Here is a 25,171-nt window from a genome sequence, read left to right as displayed (position 1 = left end):
AAATGATTGGGCTGTGGTGTTTGGCCTAGTGAGCTGAGTCTGAAGCGCAGACTCTGACTGAGATGGTGTTGGGGCTGGACGATTTCGGCGGGCGCGTCGTGGTAGTGCGTGTAGCGGGGACAGCTGCCTCGATCCTAGATGCGCTGCAGTTGGCCTAGGCCCCAGGGGAAGTGCGGAACGAGGCAGTGGGTGGCAGCTAAACGGTGTCACTGGACATGTGAGAATCCATGTGCCGTGCCTAGCGCAAAGTACGTGATACGTGGGTACGTACCTGGTGACCTTCCCACCGCAGCTATGAGAAATACCGACGTCAAACGTCAAGCGTTAGTTAGATGTCAGGTGCCGGTGCGGGGTTGGCAGAAGAATGCAGTCTTCGCTGTGGTGATACGGGAGACAGAAAAAGGTATATGCGGAAGAGACAGACGATGAAGAAGATGTTGTGGAAGCAGAAGAGCGAAGTAAGTGGCCGCGAGCTCAAAGCTGGCGCATTTAGGAATCACACTGGCGGTCGCAGCCGGTCTTGTTTGACAGGCACGAGGAGGAGGGAGGTAAGACTGCGGTGCTTCCGATGGACGCTGCGAAGGAGATATAGACATTTCCACAAACCCTTGGCCATGGTACGGCAGTATCACGCAAGTGCTAGTTAGATACCTTAGGTAGGTACATGTCTCCCGAGGGTATCATCTTTTGGCTCGAGCCTGCATTGGGATCCGTGTTGCATCATGATGAGTCGGCGGCTTGATTTTGGGCATTTTAAGAACAGGTGAGGGAAAATTGAAGCAAATGTGAAGGGGTGCAAAAAGCACGAAAGAGGTCAAAATTCGCTCACCGCCGAAGAGTCGTCGAAAACGGAATGCAAGTAGCCACAGTAGCTGCTGCCACCTGTCGACTTAAGCGACGACAAGCTGCGAATGGTGCATGCCGTTGACAATAACTTCATGCCCAATCCCAAGCGACTGGTCCGGATGTACATCTGGCTTGTATAGCCCCCAGTCGAGGTTCTTACTGCCGGCACTAGCTTTACCAACCCGCCAGGATGGATGATACCTGGAAGGGGAATAGTCCGTGTGCCTGCGTCGACCACCAGCCTGTATTGGCTAGAATAAATGTCGAGGCAGCTAATCACTATCGGTCTGGACGAGCAAAAGGCAGGGCACGGCGCAGTTACTGACTCTGAGAGCCGAGGGCATTTCACCGGCGAGCCTTAACTAAGCACTGTAGCCGAAGTCCTACACAGGTGGTCCGGTATGCGCCCCTACACCAGCCTAGGCACCCGGCGAGTTAACTTGTTAAGGGCTGCAGCCACCGTCCTGCATCCCCGGACATCGAAGCCTCGCCAGCGCAGTCAGGCCTCCGCGCCACTCGCTCTCACGTCCAGCCTTGCAAGCCAGTCGCGCTGCTCCAATTCCCACCTCCATCCTTTTCTGCCATGCTGCTTCGTTGCCCTTCCTCTGGTGCATTTGACCTGCGACTTGGTGTGCAGCTACCTTGCAGGACCACAAACTCAGGCGCTGATTATCCGTTCCAATGATGGGGCTTGCGAACAGCCATGGTTGCAGCCCCGTCGTCCTCGGTAGTCGTCATATGCGTAGAAGGCGTTGACACGGTAACAGGATATGTCTGAGCCCTCCACCTCTCAGTCTCAGAATCTTGCCCCTCCACCAGCACCTCCCCTACCGCCTGGCCGGCTCGGCCAATTGCAGAGAATTATCGCACCTTGGGGCAAGCATATTGGTTCCAAAGCGCATGGCAGCCCAGTACAGGGCGAAAGAGACGGTGGCTTGGGTCGAATCAGCGGCATCCACACGTACAGGTATGAAAGTCTGCTTGCTAGGTGGCGCAGGCCTGACTGACAACCACCGTGGCCAGTCCGCACTCGTCTCGAACCGTAACCCATCGCACCGGCATCCCTATCGCTGCCCTTGACATCAACAAGGGCAAGACTCATGCCATCTTGGCCGGAAAGGAAATTCTCAAGACAGTTCGGATCCACGATGGCAAGATCACTGAAGATTTCAATCTCCGGGGTTCCATCAGCTCCTACGCGTCGGCACATATCTCTCCCCACTCAGACAGCGCCGAGAAGCGCAGGGAGTACCTTCCGGCAAGAGACGTCAAGTGGTCAATAGGGAACTGGGAGCACATCATCGCAACAGCCGCCACGAATGGCCGCATTGCGCTGTATGACCTGAACGCTCCAAGTGCAAAGACGGAATGGGCATGGCTACATGAACACACCGGACAGATCAACAAGCTAGACATCGATCCTCACGCTGGCTATCTCTTGCTGTCCGCCAGCCAAGATAAGTCGGTCAGGCTGTGGGACTTGAGAGCCCCCAAGCCAGAGAAATCACGCACAAGGTTTGAGGTCCGAAGTGCAGTTCGAGATGTGCGCTGGTCCCCCGTGGAGCCTTTTGATTTCGCCGTCTGCGCTGATGGCGGATTTGTTCAGAAATGGGATGCTCGTGCCCCTACGTTGCCCAAACTAAGCATCAACGCACACGAAAAAGCTTGTTATTCTCTTGACTACCATCCGGACGGCCGACATGTCATCTCCGGAGGTTTTGACAAGTATATCCGCGTTTGGGATTTCGAGAGTGACAAGAAACGCCAGAAGCCTGTTCGTCAGCTCAAAGCCCCTCATGCCATTAAGAACATCAGATGGCGACCTGCTTGTAGTATCTTGGAATCAGAGGAAACGAACTTGTGGCAGAGTACCCAGGTTGCTGTCTCCTATCACCATGATGACCCTCGGGTGCACATTTGGGATCTTCGACGCCCTTTATTGCCGTTTCGTGAACTGGACAAATACATCTCACCGGCTAATGACCTTCTGTGGGCAGACAAGGATCTACTGTGGACGGTTGGTGACGACGGCATTTTCACCCAGTGGGATGTCAGGCATAACACACCCTTTTATAACCAGCTTGCACCATGTACTGCGCAGTTTGTTCCCGATGGGCGATACTTCAGCTTCTCGGAGGACAGAGAAGTGCGGCATGCAGCTTCCCACGGAGACTCCGCTGTCGGCTTCCTGAGCGTTCCACGGGGCAAATTAAGCAGTGGTGACGACGGCTCGGCAAGCAGGAGTCTGACTGACGATGAGGGTGGGCTTGAGGCGACAGTGGGAATGAGCGCTCGTCGCCGTGAAATCACAGTGGTCGCCTCGAGATCAAACAAGTCGCAGACAAATAGCCCGCAATCAATGGACCAAAAACCGCCAATATTATCACTTGACCAAGCCGTCCTCACCCGTCCGGACTTGTTCAACAACGATCAAGTTGGTGCTGATGGGTACGTGCCGGGCGTGGCGGTTGAGGCAGAGGTGGTGGAATATCTAGCCTCACATTACGCCACACCAGCAACAGTCGAAATGAACCGGTCTTCGCCCGACACTATCCTTCACCGCCTCCAGGACGTTTTTGATCAGAATGCAGCTGCGTGCGACGTGGTTGGCATGCATCGCACGGCGCAAACTTGGCGTATTCTAGGCGCAGTGATTGTGCCGGAATTGAGAGACTGGGCAGATGCCAACCGCGCGCAACGCCGAGCTGACGCTGCTCAAAGAAAAGAGGCATTGGAGAGCTTCCGATCGGGTGCGCGCCGCTCAGCCCTTTCGCCACTGGCCGGTCTCCCGGACCGCGGGCACAACTCACATTACGACAGTAAGGGCCACAAGCTGATCAGCAGCCTGTTCAGGGGTGTGGCAGAAGGCGATCGTGTGCGGGCTGGTCTTGATGTGGACAGCACTTCGAATATGACTACACCCCTAGCGAAACCCTTGCCAAATTCACCTCCAACCGATGACAAGAGATGGGCTCAAGCCAATATTGACGACAGGCTAGATAACCTTCCACCATTACCGCCTTCGGTGCTAAGCTCACATTCCACCGCGGCTGCCGCTGCTCGAGCTTTGAGGGAGTCTCCAGATCAGGTGATAAAATCGGACATATCCTCACCTGAACCGCACAAATCCACGGAGATTTCCCAGAAGTCATCAACGACTACCGGGTCGCCTGTATCCCCAGTCAAACGGCCAAAATCCGATCCGGTCGTCGAGCAGAAGCATGCAGCAGGTCCAAAAAGGTCTCAAGAGGATCGCCGAGCAGCATTACGGGACTATCGTGCCCAAGCACGGCCGATACTGAGTTTGGGTGACCCGATTCCCCGTGGAACCTCGGGGTCCAGACATGATTCTGCGGAGAGTTTTCCCATGTTCTCTGTATCGACAAGCAGCTCGCACAAAGTTCTGTCTGTCGGACGGTCTCTGGACTCTCCTCATGATGCAGGCAGGGCGTCCATGCGGCGTCAACTGAGCGACCTCAGTTCGGATAACGATGATGATTTTGACGGGACATACTCCTATCGCTCTATTGATCGGTCAAATGGGGATCAGACAGTGAATGACACGTCTGATGAACCCTTATCTGGTATTTCTGTGATTGACCCATCGCTACAGATGAGATTCGGGCTTGATGGACAGACTCCTTCTTCAGAACGACAGGGCACATGGCGCGCTCCTAGTGAGGTCAAAGACGGTTGGGGTGCAAGCCGGGAACACGATTCTATCCTCCCATCCCAGCTAGGCACGGCGGTATCAACATCGCCAGACATATTTCATTTCGAGGCGGTCGCCCCAGTACCCAAGCCACGAATTCACACCTCAAACCCTCTTCGGTCCGACCTTTTACGTCATAGTAATGGCGGAAACACTCAACCCACCGGGAGTGAACTGTCAAAGACTCTGTCGCTGGACGAGTTGGATTGCCCGACGTACTTGGCTCAAGACTTCCATCCCATCGACCTGTCGAGGTACGAGCCCAAACGGCCGTTCGCATGGTCGGCGATCCCCTTGATATGTCAATGCATATGCTTTGATCTGGAGAGCGGCGTTGCATATGCACAATTTTCGGCCCACCTTTTGATGCATGTCCATCAATATTTTTTCCACCCGAGCTTCCGCAGCATGAAGGCAGCACCAGGCAAAGCTGCGGACAATCTTGCAGACAGACTGATGACCCCGCAATTCGGACACCGGATCATCGGCAGTATTTTCGAAGGGCATTTGTCATTCTTGACGCAGATGGGGCTCTTTGAATCGACGGCACTGCTTAGAAAAGTGTGTGTGGACTTTGAATACCTTCAGACGTTTCAGTCGTCCACAAAGGGCAAGCCGGCCACCAGCGGTCTCCCCGCCGGAGATCAGAATACACTGTCGATCGTATGTAGTGACTGCCAGGCACCCATGTCAGCAGGAAGGAACACGTGTGAGCGGTGCCGGCGGGTAAGGGCAGTGTGTCCGATCTGCGAGTCACTAGCGGATGGCTATAAAAAGGGTCGGGGCACGACCCCGGCCAACCACATCCCATTGTGGGGACAGAAGAACAGTATGTGGATGTTTTGCCATGCTTGTGGCCATTCTGGCCATGTCCGGTGTTTGATGGAGTGGTTCAGTCAACATTTCAGTGAAGGGAGATGTCCGACGCCAGGCTGCGGCTGCGACTGTGGGCCTGGTCTGACACGCCAACAGCGCATCGAGCAGCAAATCAAACGGGAGGACGAAGTCAAGCTCATCCGGGGCACGAGCCCGGGGCACAACGCCAGCGGCTCAACCAAGCGAGATCCTATGAAGGCCACGCCGAGCCCTGCGGTCGACAAGGCGAGGGCAGCTCTGCGCAATGGTTTTGCAGCAGAGCGGACAACGCAGAGCGGCGACGAGCGGAGTTTGCCCGGCAGGAGAGGTAGCGGTCGGGGACAAACATCGTCGGGATTCAGTAATTCCCGGAAGAGTGTCCGGCTCGTCACACCAGGGGAGGAGGAAGGTGGACATTCACAGTCCAGATCATGAGAAAGCAAGACAGTGCTGCTGGAGTACGAGGTGGACCTTCCAAAGTTGTACAGTAGCTAGCGGTGTACAGCCGAAGATACCTGACCATCACGGCGGCGTTTTGGACATGATGAGACGATGTACGAGGTAGCAATGGCGTCGATGGACATCCCAGCCCGGCCTGCAACTCGACTAGTGGCGACAGCGGCCCGGTTGCACGGTAGTGTAATCTTTTGATGTACCACAGTACTCCGACTCATAGATAGAGCGATTAAATGGCATGCGATTAAAGCGACAACCTCCCTCAGTCAAGCTGCTGGATGAATGACGTGATTGGCACGACGGAGTACAAAAGCCGACTTCGCAGTTCGGAGCGTGGCATTGTTGGATCGCTTGTGAGGTGTGGGTGAGGTAGATCTGAGGTGTCAGTGAATTGTTGCAGAGTTTATGTTACGAGGTACGACCAATGACTGCACGACTGCTTTCGGACATGTTTAATTAGTTCGTACGCTTGGCTCTTAATCCTGCTTGCTCTACTGTGGTACGTGTGTACGGAGTCACGAGTATGTGCCCAGTACTCCGTACAAAGCGTCGACCGTCGTAAGCGATTGCTTCGCGGATCATCCCACTGTGCCTGTCAATCATTTCCCAGCTGATCCCCCGTACTATGGTAGGTCTTCCCAACCTTTCCCACCCCAGCTAACTTGCTACTCGTAAACCAACGCCATTGACGTGAAAGTCACAAAGACCACACCTGTATACTCCGTACTCCGTAATGCATTGCTTGCCCGGGTCGTCTTTCACCACGGACATTTCTGCTCAGGATTACGAAGCACTAAGTCCTTCAGAAGTGCGTTCCAGTCGGCACACCTCGTAAGGTAAGCCAGCCACGAGCCTAAAGTCCGTTGTTCTTGGTCGACAGGCGGCCAACCAAGACCGTCACCCTACGGTAGACCATCTGATGGTCTCGTCGGGCAAGGAGCCCTGTCTGCAGAAGTCACCGTCAACCTGGGTACCTCGTATTTCACACCGGGTTATTTTTTCACCTAGCCTGCGGGACTTGCGGCTGACGTGCGTCTGGGCCATAAAGATAGCCAGTCCTTCATTCGTGGAAAGCGTCGAACTAAGCGTTTTACAGAGCACAGCCAAGGTATCAAGGTACGAGCTCGACTGGCCCGCCCTCGACCCAAAGCGTTATCCCCGAACACGCTCGAGGTGTTGGGTAAGCTAATGATCACTTGGCGGCAGCACAGTCCAAGAATATCAGCGTGCGACCTCAATTTGTTTAGCCTCGTCTGCTTGAGCCCCAGCCTTCCTCTTGCGCCTCCACCATCAGCACCAAGTCATGGGCTCGCCAGTCGCTAAACTGACCGTCCGTCAGTCAGCGATCCTTCAAGCTTTGCAACACTCACCTTATTCGGTATGGAGTTGCTCAAGCTGACAGCTCTGGGTCCCAATTAACGGCTCACATCAGACCGATGCCAGAGACGGTTCCTGCATCGGGCCTGCCACGTCATCCAGGTCGCCGGACCTCGTTGCATCCTGGGCAAAGCAAGGCTAGAGCTTAACATAATCTTAATGCTAACAAGGAAGGATTACTATTCCGGCTCCGATGCCGACCATGTTCGCAAGACCGACCGGATCACCAAGGCGCAGCTGGTGGGAGGCTCACGAGGCTCCAGCTTCACACTCGAATGCATAAAGCAACTGGCCTCCCACGTCTCAAGAAGTATTCCTCTCGCTCAGATCACCGATTCAGCTTCCCGCAACAGCAGACAATTACTTTCGTTTACAAACTAAGGCCACTCATTGTCCTCATACAGGTAATACCACTGCCAAGTAATCCAACACCAAGTCCGTCTTTTCAGACACAACACCGGCTCCACACATGAGAATGCGTTTCTCAACAATCGTCGCCCCAGCCACCTTGGCCGCCGTCGCCGCTGCGGCCCCGGCCCTCAATGCCCGCGGTGCCGACGGTGGTGCCACGTGCATACCCTACGAGGTCGCCATCGGCATCGAAACCGCATGGATCTCAACCTTGACCAACTACGACCAAGCAACCGCCGAGAACCTGCTGTATCCCCAGCTCGTTGACGTCTCCGACTCGATCAACTACATCGCCGGCATCCCGCTTGGTGGGCCCACCTTCCCCTCCGCCCAAGCATACGAGCAAGGTCAAGGCGCTCAACCCCCCATCGGTGTCACCGTCTTGGGCACCGACGCCATCACCTGCGACGGTGTCATCGCGCTCCGATGGGTCGGCCAAGTCGGCTCGAACGCCTTGCCCGCCCAGGGGATCACCATCTTGAAGGCCATCAAGGTCGGTGACGCCGCCGTCGTGGGTCCCACCGGCTGGCAACTCGCCGAGATCCACACCGAGTTCAACTCGGCCGCCTGGATCGTCGACATTGGCGGCTCGTGCCCTCCTCCCTCTGCTCCCCCGGCCCTCGCTTGAACGGGGTGAATCGTGAACGGTCGAGTGGAAAAGCCACGGGTATGGGAATTGTGTCTATCACCATGATATCGCATTAGCAGCCGGTCGTCTGGAGAACTACGGAGTAGAGTAACTGAGGGGAACCACGCAGCCCGCATACAGATGGGTCGTTATCTGTGTTTTGATGCCCAAAAAAGACCCCTGGCAGAATACAGCACAACGTCGAGCATAGGCCGGTTTTTTGAAATGTCTTTTCTCTTCCACGGTAGAGCATGGGTGCGAGAGATCGCCACAACGAAACCGTAATGAACTGATCCGAGTTGGCACTCATACAGTTTTTTTCGATATTCACAGTGACTCTGTCCTCCGTACACCGTACCACTGACCAGTACATAGTATGTTCCTGCCATCAGCGCCAGGGAGCAACCACCGGCAGTCCGCGCGCATACGCAGTCCACAATAATCCCACAGCACAGGATCGCGACGATTGCGCGGCCACCGAATGAGTGTGCTGCAGCACCCCTGGTATCGACAGGTGCGACCGAGCCAGGGGGGCCAAGCAGTTAATTAGTGGAGCACAGCGCGATGATCGCAGAGCATGTACTTGGCGTGGGAGTTGAAGTCCAAGGCAGACGACGAAGCGGAGAACGGACCTTCACTGGCGTGAGCGGCGTCTGCTGCTCTAGAAGCCCCAGGATCTGATAGGTCTGGGATGCGAACATCTTGGCGGACGGGTGGAGGAGGTCGTCGTCGTCGTCGTTGTCGTGGTGAAATGAGGAATGAGAAGTCAGATCCGCGGCCTGGCGCAATCCGGTCAGTATGCACATGGCTTGACACGGGCGGTCGACGAAAGTGCAAACGCGGTGATCGTCCAAGCACTGTTTGGAGGAGTGATATCAAAGACGTGGAGGAGACTAAACGAGAGGAAAAGAAACGGAGAGAGAAGAGAAGGGAGGGATTTTGTCAAGGGAAATGGAAGGTTGGCAACCTTCCTGCATACCGTACCTCGTACTGTGGACTCCTTTCGTGAAAGGGGTATAGCAGGGCATTTACTCAACGCATCCTTGAGTGAGATGTAGGTCAAAACAATGGCGAGATAATATAGAATATACACATTGTGTAATGGACGCCAGCAGACAAACCGTGGATCGATCCCAGTCTCCTTGATAGCATGCAGCATGATGTATCCAGGTTCTACGCTATGGTGGTCTGCTTGCAGTCCCCAGGCATGTAGGTACCTCTACTCTGTTCTCCCAAACGCCTCAAACACCGGCGAGCTGGTAGGCAGGCCATCCTTTTCTATCCAGTACAATACCGATAATTACCCTATACACGTCTAATGCTTGATCCCACAACCGCATTCCTCAAGTTCGCGTTTCCGATGCTTGAAATCGCCATGGTATGCGTCTAACGCCACGAGACTGCCATCCTCGTTGACTGGAAGTCCTTCGGGGCCCATCCAGTCACCCCATTCGTGGCCCTCGTCGTCATCAGTCTCTGTCTTGACTTTCTTCGCTTTCAATTCCTTTGTGACCACTTCGAGGTCCAAATCTAGATACTCAGCAATGAACTGCCCGACCTCGATATTCTCGTGGTTACCGACCAGCTGCGGGGCGTGGGAAGGGTGGGAAGCGTAGATGTTCACATCGACGGCGGAGTGTCCGTGCGTGGACCAACCGATCTGTGCGCGTCGGGAGATCATGTCGGAGAAAAGGTAAAATGGCGGCCACGTGGGTGTGGCATCGAGGATAGCCTCGATCTCTTCGTCCGTGGTGTCGGTTATGCCGAGGCCTGAGGTGATCAGCTCGCGAAGTTTGGAGGATTGGTCTTTCCGCGGAACGGCTGTTTCGGATGAGGCGAGGTATTTTGTCCATTCGGCGGCGAGGTATTCTGTGGAATGAGTTGCGTTGTCCAACACCTCGGGGAACCACCGGTAGATCGGGTATGCTTCGTGCAGTTGCCTCGCTGCTGCTAGTCCGCCGGTTTCGTGGTCAGACGTCGACACCAATACGCCCTCGGTGTCGTCTCTCTCCAAAAAGTCCAGAACTTCACCAAAGGCTCTGTCGTGGGCCATAACTTCGCGGACTTGGGCACCAGGATCGTTTGCGTGGCCCGCATGGTCGATTCGAGAGCCCTCGATCATCAGGAAAAAGCCCTGGTCAGAATCTTTTGTCGCTGCCGAGAGAGCTGTCAATGCAAAGCGGGCCATTTCAGCCTGGGATGGGTATATATCCGAAATGTGGGCACGGTCGATTTCATAAGGGATGTCGGTTCTAGCGAGGAGGGCAAGAAGTGGGAGCTTAATACCATTGGGGTCCAGATCATCGAAATCTTTGCGGTTGTCGACGTAGGTGAAGCCGTATCTGTCCTTGGCCATTGCGACGATGTCCTTGTCATCTGCTCTGCACGAATCCTCGGTCGTGTTGGGGACGAAATGGCATCTTCCGCCTCCAACCATGAGATCAACGACGCGACCGAGAGGATAGTGGCCAACCATCTGCTCTGCGATCAAATCTTCGTATTCTCTTCGATTGGCATGGGCTGCAAAGCAAGCAGGAGTCGCATCGGTGATTCTTGTGGTGACCACCAATCCGGTCATGTAGCCTGCTTTCTTCGCGGCTTCGAGAACCGTACCGCAGGGAGTGTGATTTGGCAGCACCGATATGGCGCCATTGTAGCTCTTGAAGCCGCATGAAAAGGCGGTTGCACCAGCAGCCGAGTCAGTGACCAGACTGCTCGAACTCCGAGTCCTTGAGTTGCCGATGTGATGCTTGTCGAGGATGAGGACATCGTCGTACGGCAATCCGCTCGAATATTGTCTCCAGCTCCTTGTCATGGATAGAGATGTAGGTCCCATGCCATCTGATACCATAAAGATCATGTTTCTTTTGCCTGAAGGTTTCCCATCTGGTCCCCAGCCTCCGGTCCGCGGTCTCGTTCGGCCTACCGAGGAGTCATGTTGATATATGACTGCCAGGATGATGACAGCGACGGTCGCGAGCAAGGCCCAGACGAACAGCCCAATTTCTCGCCATTTCTGGGGTCTCTTTGCGGGTTCTCGATGGGTCGGTTGGCCTGTGAGGAGGGCGTCTTCCTCTTCGATATCATTTGTGGATGAGTTGGGCGACGCCGGTCGCGCGAGAAGGGGTTCTTCGCGTGCCATGAGAGGCGTCCTGTCTATACGCCGGGGGAGTGCAGCCAGGTCCTAGCCTTGTGAAGCCATAACTATATGATGGTTGTCGTCAAATGACTTGGATTGCACCAAGGGCAAGTGCACGTGGCTGTGAAGGATGGTCACGTGCAGGGGTCTTCCGCAGAGCTGCTCACGCTCACTTTGTGCCTCACTCTGCGCCACTTGATCACCTTGTACTTTGAGTACCGACGTACAAGAATTGCACGAAATCGAACACTTCATAGTGCCCCTATCCGGGGAGGCGCACATTGAAGGCTCTTCGGTGGAAGGAGTGCGAATCAGGCCACTCCGTGAAAGACAGCCATGAGACTGCCGGATGATTGGGGGCGTATTTAATTACTCGGCGAGATGCGCTCAACCCCTTTCATGTATCTTCTGTGCGACAAGTGTTGCCTTGCCATGTCCGCTCTATCTGCCTTGTCCCTCCTTGCCAAAGGCTGTTCAAGCATTCGAGCAAAACGCCTGTAGCTTGCGCAGCAACGGCACAGACCTCCATACAAGCACCAGCTATCGCTCAGATATTCGCTTCGCTCGAAGAAAAGCCGGTTCACCCTGTTGCTCGAGAGGACTGGTGAGATTCTAGGTGAGTCGACACGGCGCTGGTGACTCTGAGATTAGGTCGATCGGGAAACCTTCGACTAGCGTCCTTGCGAAATCACAACCCATGAGAGTTGTTGACGTGCCTGGGCAGCTCGAGGTCTCCGGCCGATGCACGCTTGACGCCTCTCGATGCTTGACGACAGAATGGTGCAAGACAACGTACGGTGTGGTTATACCGAGATTACGTATGAAAGGAAGGTCTCCCTCACCTCCCTCATCAGCTTGGAGGACCTATTCGACGCTCCCATGCGCCTCACTATGGTCGCGGCGCATAGTGTGCTGCTGCTCACCTTCGTGTTGCGGGTGCCATGCTTGACAGATGTCATAATAACAACAGCGCGACTACCTCAGGGTGAAGATGTGCCATTCCAGCACCCGCCTGGCATCGAGCCAGAAGAACTGCATGCATTGATGCGACCTTGACAGCCGGGTACTACGCAGCAGCTGGGAAAATGGTACATTGGGAGCAGGTGCACGAGATGCAGCATCCGCCAGCCGACATGGCCGCCGTGCCAGATGTAGGGCATGGACGTCAATAAGCTCCCACACGGCCGGCATATGAAAAGGTTGCACATCAGCGGAGCTGGAGTCTGGTAAAATTCTTGTGAAGAGAATTAAGGCCACTGTGGGAAAGTAGTCTCTGGCTTCAGTGCTTAACCTGCTCAATCAAGGGGATCCCGTCAGCAGCGACCGGATGACTGGAGTGCGATTATTGGCGCCTCCAGACTGTGGGTGGCTGAACGTGGCAGTCTCGACCACATGAGGGGCATGGGCGAAAATCGCCATATGCAATGCCCACAAAGCAAACATTCCATGTCGACTAGTGCATACGTGCTGAACCCTATCAGTGTCGAAGCAAGCCGCAGGCGGTACACCAGATAGCAGAATTGGATCTTACCTGGCAAGGGATGCCGCCCCCTTCGCAACCACCGCCTCTTGTGGCTTGGCGCAGATTGCGCAATAAATAGGGATGCGAGCGCCATCGCGGGGTGGACCGACCAAGAGATCAGGTTCAACTTTATATCAACCATGTCCATGGCCCCTTGCTCTTCTCCTGACGAGTTCCATGATTCTTTGTCGCCCGTGCGATCGTCAGGTGTCGAGTCTTCATTGCGGTCACAAACGACCCATTAGAGTTTCTCAGCCTTGCGCCTGCTGCGAGACTGGACCAAAATGGTGTTGACGGTACTTCAAGGGTGTGTCATCGCTTATTAGGGGGTGCTTACACCCAGGCTTATATCCGAGTCCTCCTATTACAAGAGGATATTAACAAAATACCCACAAAAGAAGTATCCATGACCGAACACCAACCCATCCCGCAAGTCGAGCACAAGGATGCCTCGGACCACCGTATCGAACGCCCATGCTGAAGGCCAAAAAAACTCCGCTTATCGACTGGATCTCATGATTGTACACACAAAGTTCTCCTTTTTATGAGCGACCAAGGTTCAGCAAAACCTGACGAAACTGTCTGACGTCAAATCCCATGATCAATACCATCCCATTCATTCAGCCATTGGACTCCATACGGCCCAGGGTCGGACTCGATACTGTATCGTGACGCCGCAATAAGACCTATGAGACCACGGAAAGAGGGTCCCATATACATCACTGTTCTTTAGAACACTTGGGCGTATCTGCCAGCGGTGAAGGCAGCCACACCGACCGACACGAAGATGCCAGCCCAGGCCATCATGCCCCGTTGGGCACTTTTCTTCATGAAAGTCTCCATGGCGGCAGCATCGTTTAATTTGGGGAAGGGTGTGTCCTTGGGCACAGGCACGCCCAGGATGGCGCACAGGGGCTCCCAGCCATCGCGGACGTCGTAGAAGAAGAGCTTCTCCTTGGGGACAACCTTCTTCAGATGCTCGATATGTCGGTCCCACATGGCCCTCGTGGGCCTCTGAGGCTCTCCGGGTCGGAAGTACAGCTCTCCCACGCGGCCTTCGTCGAGGGCGTCGTGGTATGTTCGGAACCACCGCAGAGTCGGTAGGGGTGCCAGGATCCACGACAGGACAGTCAAGTTGCCCTTCTCGACGATGGGCGCCAAGCTGTTCCACCACTTATCAGGATCACGGACTGTGCAGATGACTTTGGCGTCGGGATAGATCTCCATGAGTTCTTCGACAAAGGCGTTCGAAGGCAGATCGGTACAGGCGACGTATCCGTCGAGCATCTCCTTGACGCCCTCGTGTAATGCCTTCCGGTCGGCTTCACCCTTGACGGGGGTGTGCCTGATGATGTCGATCCAGCGCTTGATGTGAGATTCGGGGGAGTTGAGCATTTGGGTGCCGCCGTGGTAACAGGGGCCGTCGAGGAGGTATGAGCAAGCTGCACCAAACGAGGTGGTGCCCGTCCTTGACAGACCGGCTCCAATGACCTTGAGGGTCTTGCCCCCTTCGGGCTGCGACGCCGTCTGACCCATCTTGCGGTGTGTATGGGTTGTCGATGGTAGGAAGTGAAGAGAGAAGCAGTCGAAGACGCGTCCAAGGACCTTGGCAGGAGGCTATGGGGAAAGAGGTGGGATGCAAATCGCCGACCAGGTTGGCAGTTGCAAATGGGACGAGAATCTCAAGAAAGACGGCGCGAGGAAAGGAAACGGAAGGGTATCGATCGGATTGACGAGGGACCAGGGCAGCACTTATGCTTCTTTCGCCGCGCGAACCTACGGAGTCGTCTCCAGATAACCGGAGGACCACAATTTGCCAGTCCGGCCCCCAAGGGGAGCACCCGTGCTTCCTGACAAGGGTTGTGATGAAAATCGGCCTCGCGAAGGGTTGAAACTTTCCACCTTGGGCCATCCACGGGCAAGCGAAGGAGATAGGGCACCAAGGGCGACGAGATTTCCCCTCCACTAAGGCGTATCCACAAGTGACCGTGTTCGGCCCCTGCTAAGATCCCACGGTGTTAGACCGTCTGGGAATCGGTCAACGGTTACATGTCACACGAAGCATAGCGGAAATCGACTGACCACTACGGAAGAGTCCTTGTAATCTTGGTGTCTCTGGTAAGGCGACACTATCTCATGGCGGCTCATCCACTACTTGTGCTGGGGCCCACAGGGTAAAGCTTGCAGATGATTTGCCAACCAGGCAAAATAGGGCGATGAACGCATACCCTCGGGCGATAAAAACCTGGGCTCGCAACTCCCAACCCCCAACGGCCAGCCAAGGCTCAGCTTTGCTGCTCTCCTTTACGAGCATGGTCGCCTTAGTCGGCGCCGCGTCTTGTGACCTCTAACCGAAGCTTGCAGCTGAGGACAACATATGATGCCCAAGACTTTTCTCGCAACTCTTGCGCTTCCAATCTCTCTACTGTGTACAAGGTTATAAGCTGGATCCCACAGAAATTGCGCCCGATCAAAACAGCGGCGCGCAATGATGATCGCAAGGGCAGCCACAGCGCCGCTAAACCGAAGCGGGCTATTTACCTGGAGGAGCGTGGCGCGTGAGTGGCCAGGACCCGCGGTTGCAGGTTTTAGCGCCAACACCATCGAAGACAGCGTTTGATGAGGCTCGGAGGCTGGAGAAGGCGGCAGGCCGACCAGCGAACCGCGCATCCAATGAACTGCGCAAGCGAACGCCGACACCCGGAGGAAAGAGATGCTAGCATATTCACAGGGAAAAAAGGAGATGTCAAACGAGCCAACCACGGTCCCCACCACCACTGTAACCAAACCAACTGTAGCAACAATCTCACGTTTCACCCTCGCAATACGGGCGAACAAAGTCCCTCTGGTGTCTGGGCATCGGCGTCGACGGGCGGTGCACTTGGCAGACAGGCGTTACGAAAGTCTTGAATCTGAGTCTGGCTTGCAACTATGGCTGTCAGTGCTGCATACAAATATCCCCTAGGCCACCCATATCTCCTTTCTCCCCCAGTCCATTTGATAATAAGCTGCCTTTCCTAGCAAAGGCCGACCCAGTCGTGGATAGCACACACCGCTGCAGTGGCACATCCTACGGTACTCATTGTGATTATCGATGATGAGCCCTGCGCGACCGGCACCGACAGCCGGCCCCGGAACGACCTTTGGCTCGGGAGGGTCTTGGCCCGTGCTGCAGTGCTCTGGATGGTGAAAATTCACGAACGCGTCCCTTGTCCCGGGGGAAGCCTCAAGAGTAATAACCTAGTCCCCAATCTTGCCTAGCACAAGCCACGTTCACGATCGGCAACGCGACTCCGAGGCCTATCTCGGCCAATCTGAGGTGTCAACCGGGTGGGTACCTACAGCATCTATGTACATACTCCGGATATAGGACCGTGGTACGGAATACCTCAAGGAAGATCCAAATATAACACACGTGATACGAATGGCTTGGTCGCCCGTGCGTATGCCGTGTTCATTCGTGTCTGTATTCTGTGTCTATCTGAATTCGAGTACTCGTTGCGAGCGATTTGGTAAGTCGCCTGGTCAGCGCAACGTGGAATCAGGGGCACTCAGATCCCGTACGTAGCATTGGTGGCATGTAGACTCGCTTACGGATTACAATCTGTTCCCGGCTGCTGCAGAGAGGGCCCAAGGCTGCCGGGATGATTTCTACGATTGACACAAAAGCAGATCGAGGGGGAGGGGATCTCACTGCCCGGAGACCACTTCTGGTGGAAGTCGGAAGCCTGGAGTCTTGGGCACACCACGGACCCGCAGCCCCGTCGTGTTCATTTGCGTGTCAGGTCTCGCTCAAGGACGCGTGAGAGTACAGGTACTATCTCTGTATGAAGAGCCGCTCGGCGCTCGGGGCGCCACTGGAGACAGCGCGGTGTGAATGCGATACTCACTCCGTTCCATGCGCAGCCCGAAATGTCGGCTGCAGGTACTCCGTACATGTGCCTATTTGCGTTGGACGTGCTGTGATGGAAGACGATGCATTGACACAGGGATGCCAAGACACGTTGTCAGCATTTCCACCACGAGGTATACGAGCTATATGTCCAGGACTCGAGACAGTAGTGCTTATCGTGGAGCTTCTTTTACGAGGCGCCAGGTACAGATCGTGCGATGCAAGTAGTGCTGATGGGGTGCTACATAATGATAGGAGGCCTAGAACGACCTGAACATGTAGTCCTGTCGACTACAGTCTCACAGGCAAGGGAGGTACGTACGGGAAGATTGCGACTCCTGCACTCGTTGCCGAGTTCTATTGCTACTCGCAAGAGTTACTTGGGTATCCTAACAGGACAGCGTGCAAGGGGTTTCTGATGCGATTCCGACCCCGAGAGCCGGCAGTCGGTACATAGTGCACTACTCCGTACTCCGTACTCATACAGTGATTATGCGGGAGCAGAGTGCAGGATGCGGTGCTTGAACCGGAAACCCCTCCCACTTGCTGAAGATAGACCACAGCACAGCATTGCACTTGCTACAATGGAGAGCTACCAGCTCCACGCTGGTGCATCAACCGCAAGAAGTACCTTGTACGTAGTAGTATGTGGAGTAGCGGGAGCTACGGACATACGGTACTCGGTACAGCAAGAGATACCGTCTTTCGCGTGAGATCGTCCTTGTTATGGCCTCAATATAGACACTCATGCAGTATCCAGGCTCGAGGAAAGGCAACTCGCGTTGCTGATCCGTGGCCCATCAATATACACAATCTGGACGGAGTGCGTGTGTTGTGTGGCGGACGGAGTAGGAGTACGCGATGCTGCATGATCATGACGTCCAAACTTGTGTACCTGTACACGGTATTCCGCGCTGCGAGAAACATGCGAAGAAGACATGATCCTCGTGTCCTTGACGCAGCGAGTCTGGGAATCATGCGGACATGCCCATCCCAAGGTCCGTCCACCACCTGCGGAGTGCCGTCGAGGCTACACAGCACTCGCGACAAGGTACGGATGTAGTATGGAGAGTTTTTCGGTACTTGAAGCAGCTGCATATGTGACAGTCAAGACTTTGAGTAGAGTGACCGTGACGGTGGCTCTGCAGGGACTGTGATCTAATCTCGCAGATACCGAGCGCCGATCTTGGCCCAGTCCCTAAGCAATCAGTAGTTGCGTGCCAAGACGCCGAAGCTTCATGCCGGCATGGACCTGTGCATGGCTGGGGCTCTTCGCAAGGTTCTCCCGTCGTGAAAGCTGTGCCCGCCTGTCCTCGAGCTATTCACTGTGTAAATTCCTCCATGCTGCGCGATGAGCCATCCGCAGCCTTCTTGCGCCAAAGCCACCATGGAACAAGTCGAAGCCCGCCGGCCGAGGTCGCAATCCTCCTTCAGCTCACGATAACAGGGAAACCCCGCCATGAACCGTAGATCACCATGCTTCCAGCACTCCGATCGGCAAGCAAGGTCGTGCACCGTCAACGCTCAACCTGCACAAGCTACGGAGTTTCTGCAGGTCCCATGTCGCCTACCCTGCACCACTACCGCAAGTCTACGCCACAGTCGCTCCGTAGCGCAGATTCCGTCTATGCGACCGGCTTCGGTTTCAATATGCTGCGTCGGGAGTCCTACTGGTATGTATCCCGTCATGGTTACTCCGTACATGTGGCTGCAAGCCACGGCCTTCTATACTCCGCGACATGAGGACACCCGGGATCGGCTGTCGGAGATTGTGATGGACGGCAAAGATCGACTGGCATCTTGATGTCTAAACGATAGCGCTCGAACCGAAGAGCAGCAAGAAGATGAGCACCACCGACCGCAGCACTGTCAGGACAGATACGCAAGGCATCAAGGTAGCTTTGGGCTTCGAGAAGCATTTGAATCACCTGCACCTGTCACCCATTGAATTCGCAAATCCGGATAATATTTTGAGTTGCTCGATATCTCGTCGATGATATGATCCGGAACCGTGCTTTCGAGGGTGCAGCATGACGCGTGCACGCGAAGGATGAGAGTAATCCTTTGCGCGTGGTCCAATTGTGTATGTACTGACAACACGGACATTCTGTGCGTCAAATCTGACGGACATTATTACTCCGCTGTCGTCTCTCGTGCTCACCAGTAGGGCCACCATACTGTCCTTGTCGACATGCAAGACTGGTGGTTATGATTGCCTCCGTGCTAGAGCCATCGCTGTCTCACACTGCACCCGAGGCAATATCGACTGTGGTGGCATCACTCCGTTATGTTCGAATGGTGGGGTACTAGTATCCGAGAACGACACAGTGCACTGACCACACCATGACTGTGACCAAAGCGTCGCTACCTAAGCAGCTGTCACATCTTCAGTATCCTCGATGGTCCAGAAGGTAGTACGGGCACCAGCAAACGGTTCCTGCCGGCATTGTTGTATTGCGGCCGTGGAAGAGGAAAAGCCCCAAAATGTGCCTCGTTGAGAAAGAGCATCTACAGTACTTTATCGTGACTGCGATAATGTCAGCGCTCGCGCCACTCAGACTGATACTGTCCAGGCAAAGGACCGGCGGGTCTGTTTATATCCCCGGGCTTCGACACGTTTGCGATCCAAGAGCTTCTCGAACTCTGGAACAGTGTCTATTACTCCTTCGCCACGCTTCTCGATACCTGAGGTAGGAGTCACGCTGAGTGACACGAAATGCCGATTATGACGCTGTGCCAAAACATCTTTCCCCAAGTTCCCGAAGACCTGCACATCCTTCGAGACTGAATCTCCAAAGTACGACCGAGACGCGTTGTGGCCCAAACAATGGAGCTGCAGTGCAGTTACAGCTCTCGATTCAGAGCAAGGCATGACCGGCCATGCTCCGACAAAGCGAATTTGACTAGAAAGTCATCGTGGTTGAGTAGGCATTCGCTTCTCTGAAATCCTCCATGATGTTGTCGTTGGCTCTGCCCCAACCTTCCCAACACCTGGCGCTGTTCCCTTTCTATCACGGAGCCCCAGACGCGACATTGTTGCTGCCCCACACCTCCCAAGCAGGCATAGTGGCACGGCAACTCCCGCGAGCTGGCCTGAGAGGAGTCCTGGTTCATAATTGGGTACGGGCAGACACGAATTACGACGCGCCTGCGTCGCGCGGTGATGATTAAATCAGGCTCAAGTTGTGCGAGTTACAGTAAGGGGTATGCAGTACGGGGTACCGAGAACTACAATGCTCCTTGCAAGCTGGAAGCCCGCCTCCAATAATCATCAGGGTTGTTCTTCCCCTGTTGCGTACGCTTCGCTATGTCAATAGCTACTCGGCCGAGATACCGTTCCCGGGCCAAGAGTCTCGCAACCAACAGCACCTCCTCCTAGGTCAAGGCTGGCGCAGCCTCGCACCTGCGCTGAGACGCCTTACAGACACATGCGGCATTTTCCTGCCTAGAGAATGCTAGAGCTAACGGGAGAGCTGGAGAAACGACCCTCGTAAGAGAATCGTTTCCTGCTAACGACAGATAAACATACTATCTCATGGTTGTTTGTAGTGTTGCGTGAAGTCGTACTCGATGCTGGAGTATTTCTGGAGAGGTGAGGTTAGTATTGCCATAAAGCTCTGAATGCGACCGCTGAGGCACGACGCCTTGCGCGACGTTACTCACCAACAAGAACGCTCTCGTTGCTTCGGCATTCCCCTCCAACCCCTTGAGCAGCCGAAGAAAAGGGTCGGTTTCCAGTGCAGTGTCTGGGTCAGTATTCATGATTCTGTTCAAGTTCTTCATCGACCTCGCATCCACATATTTCAGGAACTTCTCACGGCGGATGTCGGCGTACAGGTCGAGGATGCTCTCGTCTGCCTTGCCCTCATAGAAGCCGATCAGGCAGTCCGCAAGCCCACCAACATCCAAGACCGCCGTCATGCAGCCATAGCCACCAAAGGGGTTGCAGACGTGTGCAGCGTCAGCAGCCAGCAGAATCCGTCCTACCCTCATCTTCTCGACGCACCGGTTATGGATGCGGAATTGGTCGGTCTGTGTGATCTTGTATTGTCCTGGATCGGGATGGCCAGGGAGGAGTTTCTTGAAAGCAGTATCCCGTCGTGCTAGGTATTCGTCGTCTGTGAGACCCGGTAGGTTGTCTCCGTATGTGACGCGCCAGAGGCCACCTTTGCCTCGTTTCGCGATGAGCCCCCAGTAGTCGCGGTCGATCATATAGTTCCCGCCATCCCAGCCGTGCTTTTCGAACCCGTCGTACCAGACCTAGAAGTGATATCAGTGGCAGTCCACTATCGAAGTTGCGAGCTCGAGGCACACAGACATTTTGAACCAACAGGCGAAAATCAAAGGTTTGGCCCGGCCATTCACGTCCAAACAATGATTTCCTGACCGTGCTGGAACCTCCGTCGCATCCCACGACATAGTCCGCGCTGAAACGCTTCTTCTCATTGACCTCCCCTTCAGCTCCAGCTTCAACGTCCACCCAAGCAGAGTTTTCGTCCTGCCCCGTCCCAACAACCTTGTGGTTGAATCTGATGTCGATCAGCCCGTTGCCATTTTCCAGACAATGCTTGTACATGATCTTGATCATCTCGTTCAACGGGAGGATCGTCATGCGATCTGGATGGTCTCTGACAACAGAGAGATCGATGCCCGCCAGTCGTTGATGATCACTGACTCGGCGCCAGCATATGCTCGGGAAACTGGTGATGCTCGCTTCGCGAAAGTCGTCCAAGAGTCCTGCCTTACGGAATATCCTTGTCGCCGGCACGCCATACTGGGTTGCTCGGAGGCGTTCGTCCAGTCTGTCCCATGACTCCAACACGAGCGAGGGGATGTTGTGTTGTGAGAGTAAAAGGGCCAGGAGCAGCCCTGCTGGACCGGCTCCGACGATGATGATCTGCACATGTTGGTGAGCAAGAGCAAAGCCGGTGAGGCTGAAGCAGAATGGAGTGCGGTCAGTTCTCATCGACATCAGCCGACCAACTCACCTTCTCGAACGGCTTTCTTTGCTCAACCGACCCCATCTTTACCGTCATGAACAACTTGCAATCTCAAAAATGAATCGGCATAAGAAGCAAGAGGTCTCTCGCCGTGATATAAGTATCTAGACCTTCATACTGTGCGTATACGCTGACACCGCTGACAGCACGGAATGTTCCGGCTGACGTCGTGGTCAGAATGCGAGTAAGAAGCCTGCGGGAATGCTCAGATGAGATGGCAAAGACGGAAACAGTCTCTCAGAAGCGTATGTCTTCTCCCAAGGACAGAGCACATCGAATCGAGCCTACGATTGGGGTGTGCCCGAGTGATGCACTGACGACGATGATTTGAAGTTTCGCATTGGAAGTCGTCGATTTCCCCACGACGGAGGTGGTGCTTACGTGAAGGGAATGGACGACCGAACGGGCGCACCACACCCGAGCGGAAAGTTTCCCTCTTCGCTGCGTGGAAAGAGGTTTATGACCGATGTCTACCTGAGGAAGCCGGCGTCTGGCCTGTGGTTTCCGAGAGCGAAAGGTATCGGAGTCTGCTGGGGAATATCAGGGATCTTCATAAGCTCGGCTGCATCCTTGAGTTCCCTCGACCCAAACCTCAGAAACCTGACCCAGGCCGACATCTTCCACGTTTGAGATGAAGCGCCGCACCACAGATCGCGATCCGAGATCTGAGACGGACAGCTCGTAAATCCCTTGAGGGCCTAAGATGACCTCGCCTCGACCTGCAGTCGCTATTCTCAATGCCCTCTCACGATGCATCACACGACAGTCTCGACAGCTTCGTTACGTGCAGCAGACGCCCACCAAAAGGGATCGGAAAGAAGATCTGGGGATCTCTCGCCACAGCCGGTAGGTGATTGGCCCCAGACGCCACCGCCGCTAAACTGTTCGCGGTTTAAGGGCCGTGCCTTGTTTCACGCGCCGCGTCATTTGCAGGCTCAACGCACCAACGGGCCAGTCAAAGCCTGGAGGGACCTGGACTCGGGGCCCCTCTCGAGCACCTGACAGGCCCAGAGAGCGGCGTCTTTCCAAGCATAGTAACAATTGAGCAAGCAAGGCCTTTTTCGCCTGCGCCATCTTGACTCCGTATCACCTTTCTCTCACTTCAACCTTCACTTTTTCAACACTTTCGCTATCCGGAAAAATCATTGTAATCCTTCGACAGTCTCTTCATTCTCACAATCGTTGTCACCATTTTCATCTGAAGTTTGTTTGCCACAGGTCACTTGGCGGTTGTTGGAATCTTTCTTTGTCACATTCCAACCCACGGGATCGTGCCAACTTTCGTTCACCAGCATCGAAACCTGTCCTTTGTACGACCAGGGAGAGCCCCGCTTGTGTGCTACACCTTATCTGCAAAGAACCTGCCTTCTCCTTCTACCGCATTGCGTGCACTTGGCCGTCGCGTCTTTCATTGACGTCTGCATACGCATCCGCCCGCCAGGAACCCCCAAGAAACACGATGGCAGGGCAGATCCTGCATTCCCTTCTTTTCCTCGCCGCATTGGCTCCCTCAGTACTCGCCCAGGTTGAGTGTGGCGGAGGTGTACAATGCCCATCAGACACACCATGCTGCTCGCGTATGTATATCCAGGAGGCCCTGAGAGAGAAGAGAAAGACTAACACGGGACATCTAGAATATGGCCAATGTGGTGTTGGCGCCTACTGCCTCGGAGGATGCGACCCCGTCAATTCGTTCAGCCTCGATTCCTGCGTACCTGCACCCGTGTGCAAGTCCAAAACTTATGATTTCAGTAACCTCGACGGCATCGTTCCCAACACCAAGTACCTGGGCGATGCCTCCACCGCCGACTGGGTTTCCTCGGGCGACCCCTTGGAATATCAGGACTCTGTGCTTTTGACTATGGCCGAAGGGACTGTGGGAACGTTATTGACCAGCACAAGACATGTCTGGTACGGCAAAGTTGGCGCCAGATTCTCTACTTCTGCCGGGGCTGGTGTGGTCACGGCGTTTATTCTTCTCGGCAACTCCAAGGACGAAATAGATTTTGAGTTCGTTGGTGTTGAGCTGGAGCAGGCGCAGACCAACTTCTACTCCCAGGGTGTGCCAGTTTGTAAGCGGAAGAGAATATTCCGAAGCGAAGAATTGAAGCTGACATGTGGCCCTAGATACCAACGGCGGCAATGTAACCGGCCTGTCAGACGTCCATGCCAACATGCACGACTATGAAATCGACTGGCAGCCCGACTCGATCACCTGGTCAGTCGACGGCAAGGTAGTCCGCACACTTGACCGTGAAGACACATGGAACGCCACCGCGAACCGCTACTACTACCCCCAAACACCGTGCCAGGTGCAGCTGTCACTCTGGCCTGGCGGTCTTCCCACCAACGGCAAAGGCACCATCGACTGGGCGGGCGGTCTCGTGGAATGGGACTCACAGTATATGACTAACGGATATTACTATGCTCAATTCGACTCCGTCTCGGTGGAATGCTACGATCCACCTTCTGGTGCGAACGTCCAAGGCAGCAAGTCTTACATTTTCACTGACCCGAGCATGACCAACCTCTCTGTCGAGGTCACCAATGACAACACCGTTCTGAAATCATTCCTCGGGACCGGCACCAACATGTCCGCCGGGAGTAACACCGCCAGCTCAAGCGGCTCTTCGAAGACCAGTGAGGTCGCTACTATCCCGGGTCTTTCCGGCGGCGGCACCGGTTCCAACGGTGGCCGAGGCGACAACAGCACGGATAGCAGCAGCAGTGGCTCTGATGGAGGCTCGGGTAGTGATTCAAGTGCAACCGCGAGCTCGTCAGGGGCTGCGTCAACAGGCTTCGTTCAGGGCAATGGCGGTGATGGCTCGTCCAACGGCGCAGGTTCAGTCGGTGGGAACAGTGAGAATCTGCTCAAGGGCAGCTTGTTTGCTGCGATTGTTGCTGTCGTGGGACTTTGCATTATGTGATTTGACAAGCATGGGGATGTGATTTAATGGGCGAAGCTTTAATGAGTGGGGATCATCTGCCGCGTCCGACATGGTGGATGTTTGAACTCGATTTGTTTGCATTGCGGACGGTGGAGGACATAAGAACGGATCTTGCAGATTGTGTAAGATACAGCTAGACAAGCATTTGATCTCTGTGGAGCCATCATATTCGAGGACGTTTACACTGCACCCTGCTCGTCTCCCAAGCTGGATCTCTAGACCAGAGCGGCGGCCGAACGTTTCTCCAGATCCCGAGGAGTATGAAGTCATGCTTGTGATTTCGAAGCGTCAGTGACTTTTTCTGAAACTCCAACGCAATGTCCCCTTCCAACTGTAATCTTCCAATTGCAGCATACTTTTAGTTCTCCATTGTACTTTGACACGA

The 25,171-nt window shown here is 54.8% G+C and overlaps 6 protein-coding genes across 6 annotated transcripts; 3 read left to right on the top strand and 3 right to left on the bottom strand.

Moving 5' to 3' along the window:
• Nucleotides 1-1,616: 1,616 nt before the first annotated feature.
• On the top strand, nucleotides 1,617-5,848 carry A1O7_02519 (uncharacterized protein; the record flags this gene model as incomplete). Its single annotated transcript, XM_007756550.1, has 2 exons — nucleotides 1,617-1,813; nucleotides 1,870-5,848. The coding sequence occupies 2 exons, from the start codon at nucleotides 1,617-1,619 to the stop codon at nucleotides 5,846-5,848; spliced, it is 4,176 nt and encodes a 1,391-aa protein (XP_007754740.1).
• Nucleotides 5,849-7,721: 1,873 nt separating this feature from the next.
• Nucleotides 7,722-8,285, top strand: A1O7_02518 (uncharacterized protein; the record flags this gene model as incomplete). The annotated part of the gene is made up of 1 exon (XM_007756549.1): nucleotides 7,722-8,285. The coding sequence occupies one exon, from the start codon at nucleotides 7,722-7,724 to the stop codon at nucleotides 8,283-8,285; it is 564 nt and encodes a 187-aa protein (XP_007754739.1).
• A 1,315-nt stretch (nucleotides 8,286-9,600) lies between these two features.
• Nucleotides 9,601-11,427, bottom strand: A1O7_02517 (alkaline phosphatase; the record flags this gene model as incomplete). The annotated part of the gene is made up of 1 exon (XM_007756548.1): nucleotides 9,601-11,427. One exon carries the CDS (start codon nucleotides 11,425-11,427, stop codon nucleotides 9,601-9,603), a length of 1,827 nt encoding a protein of 608 aa, XP_007754738.1.
• Nucleotides 11,428-13,675: 2,248 nt separating this feature from the next.
• Nucleotides 13,676-14,482, bottom strand: A1O7_02516 (uncharacterized protein; the record flags this gene model as incomplete). Its single annotated transcript, XM_007756547.1, has 1 exon — nucleotides 13,676-14,482. The coding sequence occupies one exon, from the start codon at nucleotides 14,480-14,482 to the stop codon at nucleotides 13,676-13,678; it is 807 nt and encodes a 268-aa protein (XP_007754737.1).
• Nucleotides 14,483-20,371: 5,889 nt separating this feature from the next.
• On the bottom strand, nucleotides 20,372-21,862 carry A1O7_02515 (uncharacterized protein; the record flags this gene model as incomplete). Its single annotated transcript, XM_007756546.1, has 4 exons — nucleotides 20,372-20,422; nucleotides 20,502-21,098; nucleotides 21,157-21,735; nucleotides 21,827-21,862. 4 exons carry the CDS (start codon nucleotides 21,860-21,862, stop codon nucleotides 20,372-20,374), a joined length of 1,263 nt encoding a protein of 420 aa, XP_007754736.1.
• A 1,435-nt stretch (nucleotides 21,863-23,297) lies between these two features.
• A1O7_02514 (murein transglycosylase) lies at nucleotides 23,298-24,765 on the top strand (the record flags this gene model as incomplete). The annotated part of the gene is made up of 3 exons (XM_007756545.1): nucleotides 23,298-23,415; nucleotides 23,473-23,910; nucleotides 23,966-24,765. The coding sequence occupies 3 exons, from the start codon at nucleotides 23,298-23,300 to the stop codon at nucleotides 24,763-24,765; spliced, it is 1,356 nt and encodes a 451-aa protein (XP_007754735.1).
• Nucleotides 24,766-25,171: the final 406 nt, after the last annotated feature.

Source organism: Cladophialophora yegresii (genome assembly GCF_000585515.1).
Source record: "Cladophialophora yegresii CBS 114405 chromosome Unknown aczIN-supercont1.2, whole genome shotgun sequence".
NCBI classification, from domain to species: Eukaryota; Fungi; Ascomycota; class Eurotiomycetes; order Chaetothyriales; family Herpotrichiellaceae; genus Cladophialophora; species Cladophialophora yegresii.
This window is presented reverse-complemented; position numbering and strand designations above follow the sequence as displayed.